The sequence below is a fragment of the Hydractinia symbiolongicarpus genome, chromosome 12 (genome assembly GCF_029227915.1).
Source record: "Hydractinia symbiolongicarpus strain clone_291-10 chromosome 12, HSymV2.1, whole genome shotgun sequence".
Lineage (NCBI taxonomy): Eukaryota > Metazoa > Cnidaria > Hydrozoa > Anthoathecata > Hydractiniidae > Hydractinia > Hydractinia symbiolongicarpus.
Window position 1 is genome coordinate 10,855,255 of NC_079886.1, and position 17,950 is coordinate 10,873,204.

At 33.6% G+C, this 17,950-nt stretch overlaps 1 protein-coding gene across 3 annotated transcripts; it reads left to right on the plus strand.

The window, feature by feature from the left end:
* The first annotated feature begins 82 nt into the window (after positions 1-82).
* Positions 83-17,168, plus strand: LOC130621165 (NACHT domain- and WD repeat-containing protein 1-like). Of its 3 annotated transcripts, none has more exons than XM_057436480.1 (16): positions 83-292; positions 1,137-1,165; positions 1,447-1,653; positions 5,142-5,321; positions 6,199-6,401; positions 6,993-7,332; positions 7,601-7,961; positions 8,349-8,706; positions 9,168-9,383; positions 9,707-10,926; positions 11,354-11,624; positions 12,752-13,192; positions 13,929-14,115; positions 14,204-14,572; positions 15,694-15,941; positions 16,479-17,168. In XM_057436480.1, the coding sequence occupies exons 1-16, from the start codon at positions 243-245 to the stop codon at positions 17,067-17,069; spliced, it is 5,271 nt and encodes a 1,756-aa protein (XP_057292463.1). In that variant the 5' UTR covers positions 83-242; the 3' UTR covers positions 17,070-17,168. The 3 variants fall into 3 exon arrangements, with proteins under 3 accessions (XP_057292463.1, XP_057292464.1, XP_057292465.1); XM_057436481.1 differs by having other exon boundaries at positions 1,447-1,644; XM_057436482.1 differs by lacking the exon at positions 1,137-1,165 and having other exon boundaries at positions 85-292.
* Positions 17,169-17,950: the final 782 nt, after the last annotated feature.

Consider the following 17,950-nt stretch of genomic DNA (forward strand, 5'->3'; position numbering starts at 1 on the left):
TTATGGATGCTCGAAGGTTTATGTTTGCTTTATGTGAATTCATGTTCTAAAATATTGATTGTGTGATAAAAAAATCAATGTGAAAGGAAGGTTTTCAGCAAAAAAATGTAACTAACATGTCATTCAGGTGAAGCATTTGAGTATGAGGAGAAACTTTTTTAAAGTTTTTAGATGTTTTTTTTGAATAATTTACCGTTTGGAAATTGGAGTTGACGTAGATATTTCTGAAGTTTGTAACAAGAATGGGATCAGTTGTTGGCAAAATGAAGAAGAAAAGTTCACCACAGTCTTCGTAAGTAGACTATTCTTTAGAAACAGAGAATCCATTTGATCAAGAAAGTTAAAAAATGATCTGGTTTACACAAACTCACATCCATTTACTTTGAAAAAAATTATTTTTTAATTTAGTATTTTCTAATGTTTTTATTATATTTTTTTGATTTTTACTGCTATTATTTGTAGATAAGTTGATAGCCTGTTAATAAATCCATGGGTTTGTATGTCCTTTATGTATCGCATTTTGTGTTTCCATAACACAGCTTTTTTGTCAGACAGACGGAATACAGCTCATTAAAGGATCAAAAATAAAATTAAAATTATAGGGTAGAAGAAAGTAAAAAATTTTGTAACTGGATTGGTATTTTCTAATTGAAAAAAAGCTGAGTATGATTTGAAAAGAAAAAGTGTTTCTACCCATTATACCAGGCCTATCAATAAAAAAATAACACCAGAGCTATAAATCGCTCCCCCAAGGGTACAATAATTTAAACTGGGTGAGCAATTAGAATAAATAAAATAAGATTATAAACACAAATTTTATCACAAAGTCTGTTTTCTTTATGTTGTGTTATCTTTTTTATGTATTTTAGTTCTTTTTTACTGTAAATAATAAGAAAGATAACATTGATTTCTATGTGAGATGAATTAATGTTGCTCAGCAGGAAACCTTTTTTAGAATTGGGGGAGCAATTAATGGCTCAGCTAGTTTCTCATTTCTCAGAATTGGGCGAGCCTTTGCGTGAGCTAGAGCAATTGCTCTCCCCTTATTGATAGGCCTGTTATACTATTTACAACTGTTAAATACCCTGTGGTGACCTGAACATTTGAGTATAATATTCTTAATGTTTTCCTTACAGTGAACAATCACAGCCTTCAGTTCCAGATCGTAAGCATAAAAATTATCTGATTTTTTAATGATTGATTGTTTTCTTTATTTTGACTTTTTTGCGTTTTGATATTTCGTTTATTTGTTTCTAAGTTGACCTTATTTACGGTGATAGCTTCTCAGTTAGTTACTGTAGGATCATATTTTGGCAAAAAATTGTTCTCTGTTTTAAGGTACTTTGTTGTGTATAATTGGAAATCACTTTTAGATTTTCACATATCCATATTATCAAATTTGAATTTCTTTATTTTTTTCATCAACAGAACATTCTAATATTATAGAGCCAGCATCTGAGATTGAACCACCCTGTGACTCTGTTGATATATGTGAAGAGGTAGATGAAGTTAGAAATGTTGATGATGATGAAGTGGAAGAGGAAGAAGAGGATGATGATGAAGAAGAAGAAGTAGAAGTAGATGATGAAGAAAAAGAGGAGGAGGAGAAGGAGGAGGAGGAGAAAGAACAACCTGAAGATGAAGGTTATGAAGGTTAATTTTGACACTCTTTTAATTTTTTTGGTTTATCTATTCTGTTAATCATGACATTTTTTAAAACATATAAATGATAAGGGGTGTATCCACATGGATGAAGAGGGGGAGAGTTGTGCGGATAAACATCACAACCTCACCTCCTCGATCTTTTCTGCTTGCTTGTTAAATTTGCAAACAGATCCTTGTAAAGTGTGAAACGTTTACCAGCTTCAATTTATTTGATATGTTAGGATCATTATTATTGGGATGCGAACTGTAAATGTCATTTTTCAGTTTGCAATTTTATCCTAAAGCTTTGTCCCATTGCCTAAACAATCTATTCTCTCACAGACAATTATCATTTTCAGAATTCTTATTTGCAAGGGGGTTGGGCAGGTGTTGATTTTAGAAGAGCATGGCAACAATAATACGTTTTTGTAAAACAAAAAAGAGTCTTTTTAAAATCTAGGAGGGATAATTTTGTAAAGAAACCTAAGAGCGTTTTACTAACACAAAATCAACTGGCATCTATGAAATTCCTATGTGACTTGTTATGGACAGTGCTGTCAATTTCCATTCAAATGTTTTCTACAAAATTACTAAAACAATTTGTTTACATTCAAAAGCTCAACTTTTCATTTAGTTCTGTTTTTTGTTAATTTCCACTTGGGACACCTGGAAATACTCAAACATAAGAAATCTATATATTAATACGCCTTGTGTGTGTGTGCGCACGGTGAGGCCACGTCACACAAATCACAGGTCATTTTCTTACGACGTGGCGTTACGCTAAAATTTACCAAGTTAAATAAAACGCAAATCAGGGGGTTACTATATAAATATTAAATTCTCTTTTCTTATTTTTTTTTTAAAATAAAACTCTTTTTCCTTACTCATTAAAACTAATTTTTATTTTAATTTCAAATGGTTTTATTTGTTTTTTTGTTGTAAAAGCCCCGCTGGTCGTTTAAGATAGAATAATTAAGTTTTACCCCCGGTTTACCATGTGCGCGCCGTATCTCACAGAAACAAAGTTTATTAACTGAAAAATGAAAACCGAAGCGAAGAAAGTTGTCTCTTTTTTAAAGGAATCCTGAAAAAAGTGTTTTCAAACAAGGTTTACTCATCACGAGGTTAGATTAAAGCTTATTTGTTTCTTCTATCTTTTTTGTGTTCTGGGACCGAAGTTGCTTTCTTTTAAAAAAACTATCGAATTCGAATGATAATTCGAATCTAACAAGTAAAGAACAAAACTGTTGTCATTGTAGAGCGACTGTTGATGTCGAGCGAGAATAAAAAAAGTGTATGTTGTTGCCAGAAATATTTGTTATAAGGAAGAAAAACGTACGATAATATAACGTCAAAAAGAGAACTGATTGGAAATGTATCAGAAAATTGTAGCTAGCTATACATTTTCAATTTGTTTTCTTTGGGATGAAGCGAAGTTTAATAATCGAAGTAAAAAAATGATTGGTCTTTTATCCAGAGACGCTAGCTAACTGAGAAAGCGAAAGAAAGGCAGGTTTGTTGTTTAGTTTATCTGGTAAAGAGATAAGTTTAGGTGTGTAACGTTTTTTTTTAACCGTTTTAACTTTCAGAGCTCAGCTTTTCCTTTAAATTTTTAGTTCCTTGTTGAGTCTTGAGCTTAAATGCGTTTTCTTTTGACACAATTTTTATAAGAATCTAAAATGTAAAGCGACGTTTTTAAGCCGTTTACACGCTTCCAGCTAAACTTTCCCTTTAATATGAAGTTAAATATGTTTTGTCTTTAGCCTGAACATATTTAACATTTTTTGTAAGAATATACTCTAAACAATGGGTCAGAATATCCTAAGAATATGTCTAAGCTTGGTTGTTTCTTTTAATATAAAAATTTGTATGACTGAACCTTTTTCTCTCCAAAACAATGGGCAAGTACAGCAGGGAAAGCTAAGAACATGAAGGCCGAAACAAAAAAAAAACACTATTCTTATAAAATACAGCGTGTATATAATAGAGAAGAGTTTATATAAAATGTAGAAAGTATTTTTTCGTTGTTACTGTTTTTAACGCTACGAAGTGGTTGATGTCGTTATAATAAATCTTAATGTAAACAAAGTTAAATCAATGTTTACATCTGTTACGTTACCGTTTAAAATAATATTCGATTCTTCAATTCGAAAACACTGCATTGTTATCATGCACTGCACGTTTGCGCATTGGGAAGGTTGCTATATGCAATAGATTAAATAGCTAACTTGGTATGATGCATTAGAATCTGTACGTTGTGGAAACTTTGCAATAACCTTATTTGTGTGACTTATCGATTTTTTCTAATGTCTGGAATACCATTTTACCTTTTATATTTCAGGTATGGCAAAGCAAGTATATAGTTTTAACAGATTTGTTAGCCACCTTCGATTTTGTTAAACTTTTTGCATTTTTATTTGTTGCTGGACATGCTTATATTTTTAAGCGTTCTGTTTCAGCGGGTACAAATATAACGCAGATTGTGAGCAACTTCAATCCCAGGGTTTTTTTCTCTTTTATTGTTATTTTTTTATTGCTGCATATATTTATTTTTTTGGACGTTTTGTTCTAGTGGTTATAAACTAGAATAATACAAATTGTGACTTTTAAAAATTCATATTACTGTGTTGTATGTTTTTGTTTGGTATCCCTTACATCGGTTTAATGAGGGATTCAGTGGATTCCCCCACGGGTATTCAGCTAGTATAAAAAATATTACCTTATTTAAAAATTATACAGAGAGTACAGAGAATGAGCCCTGGAAATTATGGACAATCTTGCACCTGCCGCATTGTTCATTGATTTAAAAAAAAAGCTTTTGACATCACTCATGTCTTTTAACTAAGCTACCCTGTTCTGGTATAAGTAATAAGGAGCGTTCATTGGTTACTGACAATTTCTTCAAAAGTAACAAGATTGTTAGAATAAATAATGTTAATGATGTATATAAAATATTTATAATAATATTCATGGAGTATCCTAAGGTTCCATATCAGTACCTCTCGTTTGCCTTATAGCTTAATAAATTAAATACTTTTTCAAAAGTTAATTTCTTTGAAAAAATTAGTAACAATATCACACCATATAAAACTTTCTCCATTTTATAATCAAACTTATATAAATGCAGCTCTTATAGCTAAGTATACCATCTGGCAAAATGTAAAAATAGAAGAAGGACGGGTAAAAATATTGATTATAAGAAGGACAAGATCACTGTATCGTTGCCAACCAAGCTCATGACATTTCAAAGATAAGATACATTTCATGTATTTGGTTAGACTGACACCTGCTTTCCCCACTAAAAGAAAATCCATTTATGAAATTTTTTGGAGTTGAAATAGTGGTTTACATTGAAAATTCATCAATTAGGTTATCTTCCAGGCTTCTTCCGAAGATAGTGTCATCTTTTCTGGTTTTGTTTTTTCTGAAATTTACAGTATTGAGATTTTCAATTTTCTTTTTTATGTAAAGCATCAATTAATTTTGGTTCAATTTAGAAAATTCTGTGAATCAAGACTGGAATGACATAAATGAAAGTGATAACAGTGATGATGAAGAAGTGAAAGAGAATATTTCACCTAACGAGTTCGTTAAGCACATGCTAAACGGTGATATCAATCTTGAACTGCCACCACTGGTTCGCATTGTGCGAATATTTACAAGTTCAACATTCACTGGTAAGTTCCTTATCCCTTATTCAAGTTCACTTACAGGGGTAAGTGCTTTTAAGGCAGGTTTTTAACTGAATTAAAATGTTCGAATTGCTCAATGTTGATTGACAAAAAATAACTGAAAAAATCCTACATTGTATCAATCTCAGTGATCGCTTTCATTTTTTTTGTGTAAGTGAAAACCTGCCTTTATATGTTTTAATTTATTGTATGTCACTTCCTGGAAAAACTTTTAGCAAAACTTAAGGAAGACCTGTAGAACCACCTAGAAAATATTTAAATCAGAAAAATGTAGATAATTATCCTTTTTTCTTGTTCTGTGCACATATCTGAAATATACTTTTGTGTAAAATGTAAATTACAGTGTTGTATTTAAAAGTTTTTTCCACAATTTCTAGATATACTTATTTTTTACCCTTCTGCTATCCCAAGCAAGGGAAATCCACAAGTTAATGTTAAAAGGCTTTTTACTTCTTTTTTTTGCGAAAAACTTTATGGTCATGAAGTATGTAATTATAATTTTATTTTTTTTAATTTTATTTCCTAAATTTCGAAACTGCCAAGGTTTTAACTTCCAGAAATAATACTCACTTATGCTCTAAGATGAACCTAAGATCTAAAACTTTTAATTTTATTTTTTATATTATGTTACCCTTCTCTGCGTTTTGTTCCACCAAGTAGTCTAGGCAAATTAGAAGGCTATAAACAAAAGTCAAAATTTGATCTGATTAGAAAAATATCTATGCCAAATAGTTTTTTAATTTCATGAATAGTTTTTGCATACTGTATTATGAATATTTTAATGCATGGCTCATTGTACACCCCCCTCTCCCTAGTGGTTCTTTTTGTCATAGGCTGTTACATAACCGTATTGATTTTGTAGATACTTTCCACGAACGAAATTCTTTGATGGTTAATGTTTACCCCAAACTTAAAGAATATTGTCAGTCGCAGGGTTATGATTTCCAAGTGGTCGATATGAGATGGGGAGTTCGAGATGAAGCCACTGCTGATCACATGACATCGGAGTTGTGTATGAGAGAACTTAAAGCTTGTCAAAAATTATCTACTGGTCCAAATTTCATAGTATGTTTTTTTGATTTGTTAGTCTTGGATATGCTGCATACTGCTGTATATTGCTGAAGTAAAAAGTCGCGATGGTGTTACCACCATTTCTGTGTCTTTCTAGCAATTTTTTTAGTTCAAAATTTCTTATTGAGATTTTGTTTAACTTTTTTCGCGACTTTGTGCTTCTTCGGAGAATCGATTCTTGTTCTGAAACAGTTTAGATCATACCCACAGCTGCAAGCCTTTCTGTAAAGCATATCTTAGCACTATTTATAGCCTCTTGAAAAAACAAGGAACGTTCACCTGGCATACATATTTCAGGCATTGCTATTAAAGAAGGGGTTTACTCTTGGGGTAGCAGTCGGGTCAATAAAATATATGTAATTCCATATTCCTTTTGTTTTTATTATTTCATGCATTTAGTGGCAGCACCACTTGTTTTCGATGGCTATTATTAAAAAAATGCGCTCATAACAATTTAACAATTTAAAACTGCATGGAATGTTTTGTATAACACAACCGTTTGTTTGTTGAATGTGATTCTGATATGTTTCTAAGTATTTTAAGATTGAATTGAAAATTTTGTTTCAAGTTCACTCTTATTTTTAGACATTACTTGGGCAAAAGTATGGATATAGACCATTTCCTCCAAAGATACCTGCAAACGAACTTGATTCCATGTTGGAAGTGATATCAAATGAAGCAGATATCGAATTGATAAAGAAATGGTTTTATTTGGATAGCAATACCATTCCTTTAACTTACGTGCTGCAGCCAATCAACGATCTTCTTCCAAATTACAATAACCAAACAGCATCCAAGGAAGAGCGTTCACAGGCCTCCTCTGATTGGTGGGCAGCATTTGAAAGGATGCAAGCTGTATTCCGGCAAGCTGCAACGAAAGCTTTAAAGGGAGATAAAAATTCAATGTGGAAATATTTTATGTCTGGTAATTTGTACAATTGTTTAAATTCTTGTTACTTTATGGGACTACAGAAAGCTTTGTTCTTTTTGGCAACGAGGAAATGTTGTCTGATGACTAAAGTATAATCTATTTATAGATATATTTGCCAAATTAAGACATCTCTCTCTTTTTATTCATAGTTTCTTGTGAGATTTTAAAGTGATGTAATATTTTTTAAAAAAAAGAACTAAATGCCGTTCGATCGTTCATTCCTTCCTTCGTTTGTTACTTGTTAATAAATGGTATTCTTTAGTAACCGAAGACGAAATCAACCGTGGAATTTTGAAAGCCAAAGAACCTCTCAAACATTGCTATTGGTTTAAACGCAATATTAACGACATCCACGATCACATAAGTGAGCATAACACGCGAAATTTTATCGATAAGATTGGTCCAGACCTAGATACACAAGCAAATGACTTATTAGAATCGCTAAAGAGTGAGAAGATTCCGAAAGTGTTAACTTCTGATAAGATATCAGTGTACGATGTTAACTGGCACTCTGAGGTTGGTATCGATCCAATGCAGAAACAACATGATGATTACTTGAAGTTACTTTGCAAGGATTTCCAACAGATTTTAGTGAAAATGATTGATGATGGGATTAAGGAAAGGTAGGGTTTTCTAAATTTGATCACAAAGTATTTGGGTGCTCCCTTGCCAGTTACCAACAAACCTTTTCTATTAAAATCATATTCTCTTTCGTCCCCACTTGCATTTTACGTGGCACTTTTACAGTATCAGAAAACATAATCCGTTACTCTTGCCTTTTTTGTTGTTCCGAGCCTTTGACTTCGGCGTGCCAAAGTGTGCTTTGTATAAAACATAAGAATCTCGCTGAAATTTTCTAGGTTTACGATAGAAAAATACAGCCACAGTAATTCTATCTTTTTATTATGCCATAAAGAGTATTGTGCTATGAAATCATTGTGGCTGATAAATGGTAATAAATGTGTTTTACTATAGCCAGCTTTATCCAAGCCATTATTATTTTTTTCTAGAGAAGCTTTTGATATTGACGATAATTTGATCAAAGAAATTTGTCAGCAGGCTGCCACATGTCAAGAAAAAAGTAGAGTGTTCCATGGTCGAGAGGAAGTGTTAGAGAAAATTGAATCTTATCTTTCCTCGACTTCAGAGAATAACAAACCTTTGATTGTTTACGGTCCGTCAGGCTGTGGTAAAACATCTATTATGGCTAAAGCTGGTTTGCTAGCCAAACAAAATCATGAAGATAGAATCCAAATAACCAGATTTTTAGGAACCACTTCCGATTCGTCAACGTTAGCGAAGTTATTGCACAGCATTTGTTGTCAGTTGAAAAGAGCTACTGGTGAATCAGCAGCTTTTGTTCCTGCTGTGAGTGTGTATTTTTGTGTACTAGGTCTTGTCACCATTTCCGTGGTACTGATACTCACATGTGACGAATAGCGTCTGTGAATTTATTAAACGTAACACAATTTGACAAAGACTAAATGTCGGTTAAGTTTGTATTTTTACAGACTCAACTGTTGTTTAATTGTAGCTTATTGACTTTTAATTGAAAGACTAAATTCACGTGTTTGCTTTTTTAGTTAGGCTGGTGCGCCAATAAAAATCAAACTGCCTTTTAATTACGTTTTTCATACAAAACTTTTGAATTTTACAACATTAAAAATACCTGTTATGTCTTTTTCTCCTTCTTTTTTTCATTCACTCACTTTAGGCTGACTGTTGCCTAGAAAATTGCTCCATCTTTAAAGTTTAACAAATTTTAGGCTGCCCGACAAGTGAATAGACCAAATTTTTCCAAATGACAAATCTTTCATTATTCTTTTTAGAACTCAAAGAAGTTAATCGAGTATTTAGGTAACCTAATAGAAGAACTCAAAGAATCAGAAACTGAAGTGGTCATGTTTATCGACTCGATTGACCAGCTGTCTCCTGATGATGGTGCATATCTTATGAAGTGGTTGCCAAAAGAGTTGCCATCTTGTGTGAAGATCGTCATATCAACGCTACCAGATGAAAAATATCAAATTTTGTTTAACTTAAAGGTATAGGTCAACTTTATGTTGTTATAAAAGACTAGTTGTTAGCCCGTGGAAAATCCACAGTCTCTTCCTTCCTATATACTCTAATTATCGCCTGTTGTGCATATTCTGGGAATCCCTATGTCATGCATTCTTTATACAAAATCGGCTATCATTTTAAACAAAGCAAATTCAATTACCGCCATTCTATTTATAGAGATCTTCTGCTCTGGTGAAAATAAACCTTAAGAATTAGGAATTAACTGACAAAGCATTTTTATAAACCGGAGATTTATTCAATTTCTTCCTGTTAAAATATGGGATTGATTTCGTGCATCTTGTTATAGCATCTTCTACCAGTAACGTCATTTCTTGAAGTTCCAAAACTTCCTGTCACGACTGCTAATGATATATTATTTGCATGGTTAAGTGATGCTTCGAAAAAATTGACTGAAGCACAAACGAAGATAGTTATGGATGCTTTTTTGAAGTGTCCACTGCCATTATTTCTCAAGTTATGTTTCGACAAAGCTGTTAATTGGAAGTCTTACACCAAACCTGAAGAAACTGCGCTAGACTCGAACATAAAAGACGCTATTAACTCGTTGTTTGCTCGACTTGAAAGATTACATGGCAAGGCATTGGTAAGCCATGCTTTAGGCTTGATCACTACATCAAAGCATGGTTTAACTGACGCTGAAATCGATGAACTTCTTTCGATCGATGATGACGTATTAAATGATGTTTATCAATACTGGACTCCACCTGTACGTAGGATTCCGCCATTACTGTGGGTGCGGGTTAAATCAGATTTGGGTTCTTATATTGTATCCAGAGGTGCTAATGGAAGTCTGGTGAACATGTGGTATCATCGACAGTTTATTGAAACAGCTACGGAAAGATATTTACATCCAAAGGAACAGCTGTCTTATCATGTACTGCTTAGTGAATACTTTCGTGGAGTTTGGAGCAATGGAAAGAAGAAATCGTTTACTAGCAAAAGTGGCGATACTGGTGAAAGTGATCGACTTGTTGCTGCGCAACCGAATTCTTTTCAAGTTAATCCAGATGGCAGCGAGGGTGTTTATAATTACCGAAAGTTGAGTGAATTGCCACGACATTTGATTGCATCGAAAAATATAAAGTCTCTAAAAGATGAGGTGTTGTTTAACTTTGATTTCTTGTGGAAAAAGTTAAAAGCGTTTGGTTATCAGTATGTCCTTGAAGATTGCGCTGAAGCGACACAACAGTTCCCCGACAACAGAGAAATTAAACTCATTGAAGAATTTTTTAAAATTTCTGGAAAAACACTGATGGCAGATCCTAATCAGTTGGCTGGGCAGTTGGTTGGAAGAGCTAGCAATACTTCGTCAGAAAATTTTGTTAGTTTGTTGAAACAAGCAAAAATGTCGAACTCGCCTTGTTTGTATCCATCGCAACGTTGTTATGATGAACTGGGTGGGCCTATCATACATAGTTTGGCTGGACACGAACAAGCAGTGAATTACGCAGTGGTTACAGCCGACAAAAAACGCTTGATTTCAGCAAGTGGTGATTCAACTGTCAGGTATTATTATTTTATTTTCAAATAAACGCTCTCTCGGTTACCAATAAAACAAAAAATTTCTTTTAAATTCTTTTAAATTTTTTTCTTTGCTGTAATATATATGCACTCGTTAAAAAAAAATGTTTTTTATAAATTCACAAAGTGTTTTCTTTATGAACCTATGACCTATGTTGTTGTATGTTTAACAAATCTAATTCAGAAATTGCTTGAAGAATGTAAACTTGTCCTTTTTTTTGTCCTGTTGTTTTAACTATTATTTTTTAATTTTTAAAGAAGGGGGCGTTTATTGGCGACGGGCGTTTCATAGAGCCTGGGCATTTATTAGAGCTAATATAACCTCTAATAAACGCCCAGTCTTGTTAAACTTTTTATTTTTAACCACAGCGTTAGGTTGGTTTTAAAAATTTTTTAACAACTGAATTCATAGGATTTGGGATCTATCCAGTGGTCGTCAGCTTCGTTGCATCGACTGTGAAGACACTGTCAGCATGATATTTCCATTTCAAAATGACACCTGCGCCATTTTTACATCTTATAGCAAGGTAATATCTCAAAATCTGCAGACGGAAGAGATATATTACAATGAATATCATGTTGGTAGCTATGGTGAAAGTGCAGGTATGACGAAAGATGGTGAACATTTTGTTATGTTGAATGAAGAAGGTGTTGCTGTGTTCGATTGTAAAGATAAAGTTATTGTAAGTTTTCGTCATTTAAGATTTTTAGACTTCTTGAAGTCACATTTTTCCATACCTGGATTATTGTTTTCTGACTCAGTTCGATTTTCAATATACACTAAATTCTAATGGAACCTTAGTCTTTCTAACTCACGGCGGCATTCGAAGTTTCTTTCTTTGAAGTAATATCCTGATTAGAAATAAATTACTAGATCGAAATTTTAACATTATGTTTGAAGTTGCCCAGGCGAATGCCCACGTGTTGACAAATATTCTTGCTTCACGTCGGCAAGTTTTCGCCGACATGGTTTATATTTAAGCTAGATGCAACTATATCTTACAAAAGTTTTTTCTCATTTTCTCTCTTAACTGTTGTTCGTTTATGAAAGCGTGCGATCGCAAAAAAAAAAAAAATGAAGTACCGACCTAAAGCCCAAGTTTGCAGATGGCAATTTACGTCAGCAATTTTTTGCCGACCTCAATAAGAAAGGCTATACCCAAATCAAAATAACTTTTCGTTAACCCAATTCTGTTTTTATCGTCATTAAATTTATTGCAATATGTTTGAAGATATTAACAAAGGCATTAGTCGAGTGACCGCTTCTTACCCACTGGTACTCGAAATTTTTAAAAAGACTATTTAAAAAATCATGATAATAAAGAACTCGGAATTTTCACAACTATGAGGAATAAAGCATAATTTAATTAGTGGTGCTAAAATACCTAAATTTCTTAAATTCCATGAGTTGTTCTAAAATTTCAGAAAATTGTTTTTACGTTGTGTTCTTGAAATGTTCTTGTTTTTTATTCCAGGTTACACTTTATTCTTGTAAGAGTTATTAGCTGTGCATACTTATAATTGTTGTCATGGGTTTTTATGTTATGTTTTTTAATTAATAGTAAAATTCTTTTGGATATTTTTATCCCACAATACATGGCCGTCAAAAAAATGGACCGTGTTGTATGTGACCTGTTTTAAACTGTGTTGTAATAAGTCTTAAGGTGGGTAGGATATAACTGTAAGTATTATGCCACCAAAAGTGTATTCCTGGAGATCGAAATACTCAAACTATGTTAAATCTGAAAAATAACAAAAAATTGGTACTTTTAAAAGATTTTGAACTGGCAAATAAGGAACTTATTTTTAGGCTTTAAAACACAAGATAGAAGACAAGCCAACAGAATCAAAGGACCCTTTGGTTGACATTATCATGGCTGGTACGGACCAGTTCGTGTACTCAAGGAAAGTGAAAGATCGATTCTTTGTTGGGAAAATCGCAGATCACAAATATAAAAAGAAAATCAAAAGCCCAAGCTCTATAGTGTTCTTTACATTCTCTGAAGACAGAAGCAAGTTCGTCTTATTAAATTCGCCCTCGAGTGTAAATGAAACGTATAAAACGGTATGGTTGCATATCTATGATCCTGTTACATGGAACATAGTAAAAAAGCTTGAAGGCATGGACTCACACACGATATTATATGTTACAAATGTGTCTATGAGCGGTGATGAGTTAATATGGCCAACTATGCTTCAGATTAACTTTTGGAACGTTCAAACAGGTCGTGAAAGGCATGCTATGAAAAGTGTGAGTAAACTGCTGTGTTTTTCTTAATAATTCTATAGCATACACTTAACTTAAACGAAGCCTTCAAATGTTTTTAACTTTTCCTTTTGAAGCTCCAAAATGTTCTTAATTTTGTTAATGTAATTAATTTTTTTTAATAAGTTAAGAAGTTTAAAGAAGCTTTCAGTATTTCTTAGTGTTGACAAATGTACTTGAATATTTTTTACATATTTTAACGTTTTAACCATCTGAAGCCTTAATGTTCTAATGTTAAAATTTGCTTAAATTTAAACATGTGGAGGCCATCTATAAAAGGGAATTTGAAAGATAAATCCACGGGTTCGTCCGTTCTTTATTATATCATATTTGTGGAGCAGCTACAAAATCAGCAGCTATCGTTACTGTAGTACCATTTTGCACAATTGCTGAAAAAATACGGGGATTATTAATAAGGACTAGTCGTTAACCCGTGGAAATATCCACGAGGTCGCCCGTCTTTAAATTACACGCTTTTTGTGTGCCTGTTGCATGACGTTTTTCTTGCGGACAGAAATTCTGAAATTTTGAAATTTTAACTTCCGTGACCACCTTGTGTTGAAATTGCGAAACTCCACGTTTAACCTTTGTTGCAAAGATATGCGTAATCTTTTAGGCCAAACGTTACTTCCACAAAACCTCGCTAAGGAAAAACGTATCTTTTTGTAACAGATACCTTTAAAAACAGCATGAAATAATTATTTGCCTTTTCTTTTAACAGGGTTATCAAGGCAATCAATATAAGCAAGCCATCAGTGGTCAACAGGACACTCTTATTGTCGTCTCGATGGACCAAAATAATACGGCCATGCTAGTATATGATACCAATTTAATCGAGTTTAATGAAATAACTGCGGAAAATATAAACAAAACAGATATTGAGAAGGCTAAAGATTACGTTGGAAAAGGTTACTCATTTAACTAATAATGTAAAATATGAAGCATACTTTTTCTTTGTATTCACTTTTTTCTTCTCTTTTTTTTAATTGAATTTAGGTGAGCGGGAAATGTTCGTCCACCCAACAGAGTTGAACATGGCTGTTTCGATACCTCCCATGGACCCCATATTCACTTTTTATGACACTACCACGTACAACAAAACGAGAAAAATAACGACGCAGGGCTTGTTCCCTACATTTCTTTATCTCGTTGATGACAAACACATGCTTATCTGGGAACATAATAAAAAATCTGTAATAACAATCGATTTTGTTGAAGGTCGAGTCGTCGGTGCAACGACTTTGCCGTTAGGCGACTACCCGCCATCTTTTTATAATAATACTTGGGTATTGTTAAGACAAACAAATGAGTTACTGATGTTTGACGAAAGTAGAAAGAAGTTTCAAATCTTTGATTGGAAAACAGGTATTTCTTGAATTTATTAATTTTACAATCGCAGAAGAATCAACTTACTGACTGGGGGAAGTTTGTGATAGTCCTTAATTCCAAAAACTGTTTCAATGCGTGGCCTTAGAAATCAGAAAAATGTGAATAAGTTCTTTCTACTTAGTGCTTAGCATGAGAAAGGATGGGTGTCTTGGGCTTTATCTCATTAGGTGATGGTGTTTCCGCAACCTTAGTTTCTCAAGTGGGAGTTTTATATAGAACCCCCCGACAGCAACTCTAATGCAGGCTGAAGAGGCTAGACCTAAAACTAATGATAAGATATTCCCCTTATCTTCGATTTTTACATGCTAGCCTTTTCCTCGGGATTGCAAACTCTGTTTATCAACATTAAACTGCTCGGAGTAGCTAACTAACTTACGTGTCTTCCAGAACTGCCTAACCTTGTGACATCATTCTCTTTTGAATTCCTGCATTTATTGTGCCAATTGTTTGTTATGTGTTTTTTCTACATGATTAAACCACCTCAGAAGTATCTGTTAAATAATACGATTTGTGCCACTAAGTAAACTTTTCGAGGCCATTCAGGACAACAGCTGGCTCAGGACAAAAAAAAACAGGTAGCCACTTTCTCTGACAGTATTTAAAAATATAGTATTTCTGACAAATTTGTCATTGTTGTTTTTTCAAAATCTCCTACTGCTGGGAATTTAATTCTAAAACGCGTTGAAAATTATTTAGGGTGGCCACACCTAAAATCTCCTAAAAAGCCTAAAAAATGGACTCTTCTAAGATGTACACTACAATTTGGATCCAAAAGAGTGATTCCTTAAAAATCCAAAATTGTTTGGGGTGGCATTTCACGTGAAAATAAGTTAAGCATTTGTTTATCTTACAACAAAAGTAATGGATGGTATTTGCATAATGTAATTCGAAATGAACAGCTCTCTCACTTGAATGTGATTCTTTTTCCACTCATCTGTTGGCAAAATCTCCTTAAATAGGGAATCATTTTTAAGGGTGTTATTCCTAAAATTTGACCCCAATACCTAAGATATCCCAAAATTTTAAAGTTTTAAATTTGTCTGTGTTTCAAAATTTAAGTAGACACACCCAATTCTTGTAAGAATTTGTTTTTTCAGGTGTGTATAAAGAAGACCTTAAAACAGGGTGGAAAAACCAAGCCCAGCACATTTTAGCAAGTAAAGATGGTACCATTATTTTGTGTGGCGAGTATAACGACAACTATAAGAAGTCAGTCCCGTTAATGATATTTGACACTGTACAACGAAAGAAAGTGGGCGAGATTCGACAAGAAGGTCGAATGGATTTAAGACCTGAAGTTGCTGTGCTTTCAGAAGATGGGAAATATTTTATTTGCGTCAGTGCGGTAAGCTTTTAGATGGTTTGTTGTTGTTATTTGTTGGTTTTTGTTTTTCTTTTAATGTCAGATGTTGAGGCATATAAAATCTTTTAATTAATGCATTTTTGCTAATTTTAAAAAAATTGAATAATTCTTAACCTAAAATTTAATCTGCGTAATATGAATGTTAATCAGTTAGAACACATCTTAATGTTTGCATATCTGATCTACTTATCTTGACCTAATCGTAAGGGGTGGCTTTAGAATAAGGCGGTAAATATTTTTAAATCGATTAAAATCGCTCGATTTGTATATTTAATTCTGTAAGACTGTAATTCTTCTGTAATTCTGTTCCCCAAAAATTCTCTTAAAACTCATTAATTTAGGGTGTGAGTGAAGGGGAGGTTGATTACAAAGTTCTTTAATAGTGGAGGGGGTTGGGGTGGTTGTGTTAATAAACTTAAAGAAACCCGGAATTTTTTTAAGATAGCTTTGTCCCTGTTTTTATCGCTATATACTCGTACTTAATACCTCTCTTCTAACTTTTATACTTTACCTTCACAGGATATGTCTGTTGTTAATGTATATAAAGTCCCAGATGGTACTTTGTTGACCAAGCTGGAATACAAAATAGGTGATGATATGCGTGGAAGTTGTTATTCTCTTACCATCTCAGTCAAGATGGCATGTGTAATAGTAAATTATATGGCTCCACTTCAAGTACCAGGAAGCTCAAACTACGAGAATCAGAACCTGCTGGTTGCCTATGGCTTGGAGACCTGGGAAAAATTAGCAGAAACGAGGGCTAGTGGAATGACTAGCAGATTCGATCTCTCTGCAGATGGAACTAGAATGATGACAGACGTACGAGGTGGAGGGAATGATAGAAAAACAATAACTTTATATGATTTGTCGAAGTTACATAGTGATCGAGTCATAACCACAGTTGCTTCTCTTTTGCCGGAAACCGACACACGATTTTGTTACGTGACACAAGATGGACAATCTGTAGGTGTTGGCTTAGCTGGGATGGACGGCGTGGTGTTTTTTAGACCTTGTGGTCTACCTGAAGCTGTCTCGTCAACATCAGAATATACGGAGGTAGTTATTGAATATGACCATGAAAAAAAACAAGAAAAAATAAGTGGAATTTGATTGTATAATTTTTGTAACCTGGCCACCTATAAAATCGCTCTAGATTAGTACCATGTAAATATAATGAACTTTTTTAAAATCTCAGAAGTTATAGCCTTATTTAGTCTGTGTTAGGTCACAGCCTTGGTTTTTTTATCTATCCGCGAATTCGTCATCAAAGCAGGGTTTAATTCTATTGAGTACCTTTGGGAAATTAATTTTAGTATCAATTCCCAAAATCCCTAACCACGAAAATATTTACAATTAACACTTATAATTTAGATTAAAATTGAATAAAACATATTTTGAGCAATAAAATCTATTATACAACTTGACCGTGAACCCTCAGAGAAATGATACCACTGACGTCATAGTTGAAAAAATAGGGAGACGGGGATAAAAGGAAAGGAGGAGACTTTAGCCGCCCATTTAACCCAAACCTACCGCAACCCCTCATTTAACCCAAACCTTTCACAGCCACCCCTCTATCCTGAACCTGCCACCATCGCCCATTTAACCCAAATCTATCACAACCCCTCTCATTTAACCTAACCTTCCACACCCACCTCCCTAACCTTAACCTGCCACCACCTACCTTCTAACCCAAACCTACCATAACCCATCCTACTTAAACTTTAATCCACCGCCCACCTAACCTTAACCTACCACAAACAAACTTCTCACCCAGGCCATTATTAATAGGACCCTATCTACAACTGGAAACTTTTTTGGGAAAATACAAGTGCATCAGATGGATAATTCTCATCTAACACAGACAAAAGCTACTAACACATCGTGCTTTGACAATAGTCCAATCTCAACCAAATGACTACTTACCTACCTGCAAAAATGTCTAATAATAAAAGTAAAAGAAATAAGTAAAAAGCATGATTTACACAGGC

Coding starts and splice junctions, on each gene's coding strand:
- LOC130621165 (XM_057436480.1), top strand. CDS start 243: ATGGGATCAGTTGTTGGCAAAATGAAGAAGAAAAGTTCACCACAGTCT. Junction 8,707..9,167: donor CAGCAGCTTTTGTTCCTGCT/GTGAGTGTGTAT, acceptor TATTCTTTTTAG/AACTCAAAGAAGTTAATCGA. Junction 14,573..15,693: donor AATCTTTGATTGGAAAACAG/GTATTTCTTGAA, acceptor TTGTTTTTTCAG/GTGTGTATAAAGAAGACCTT.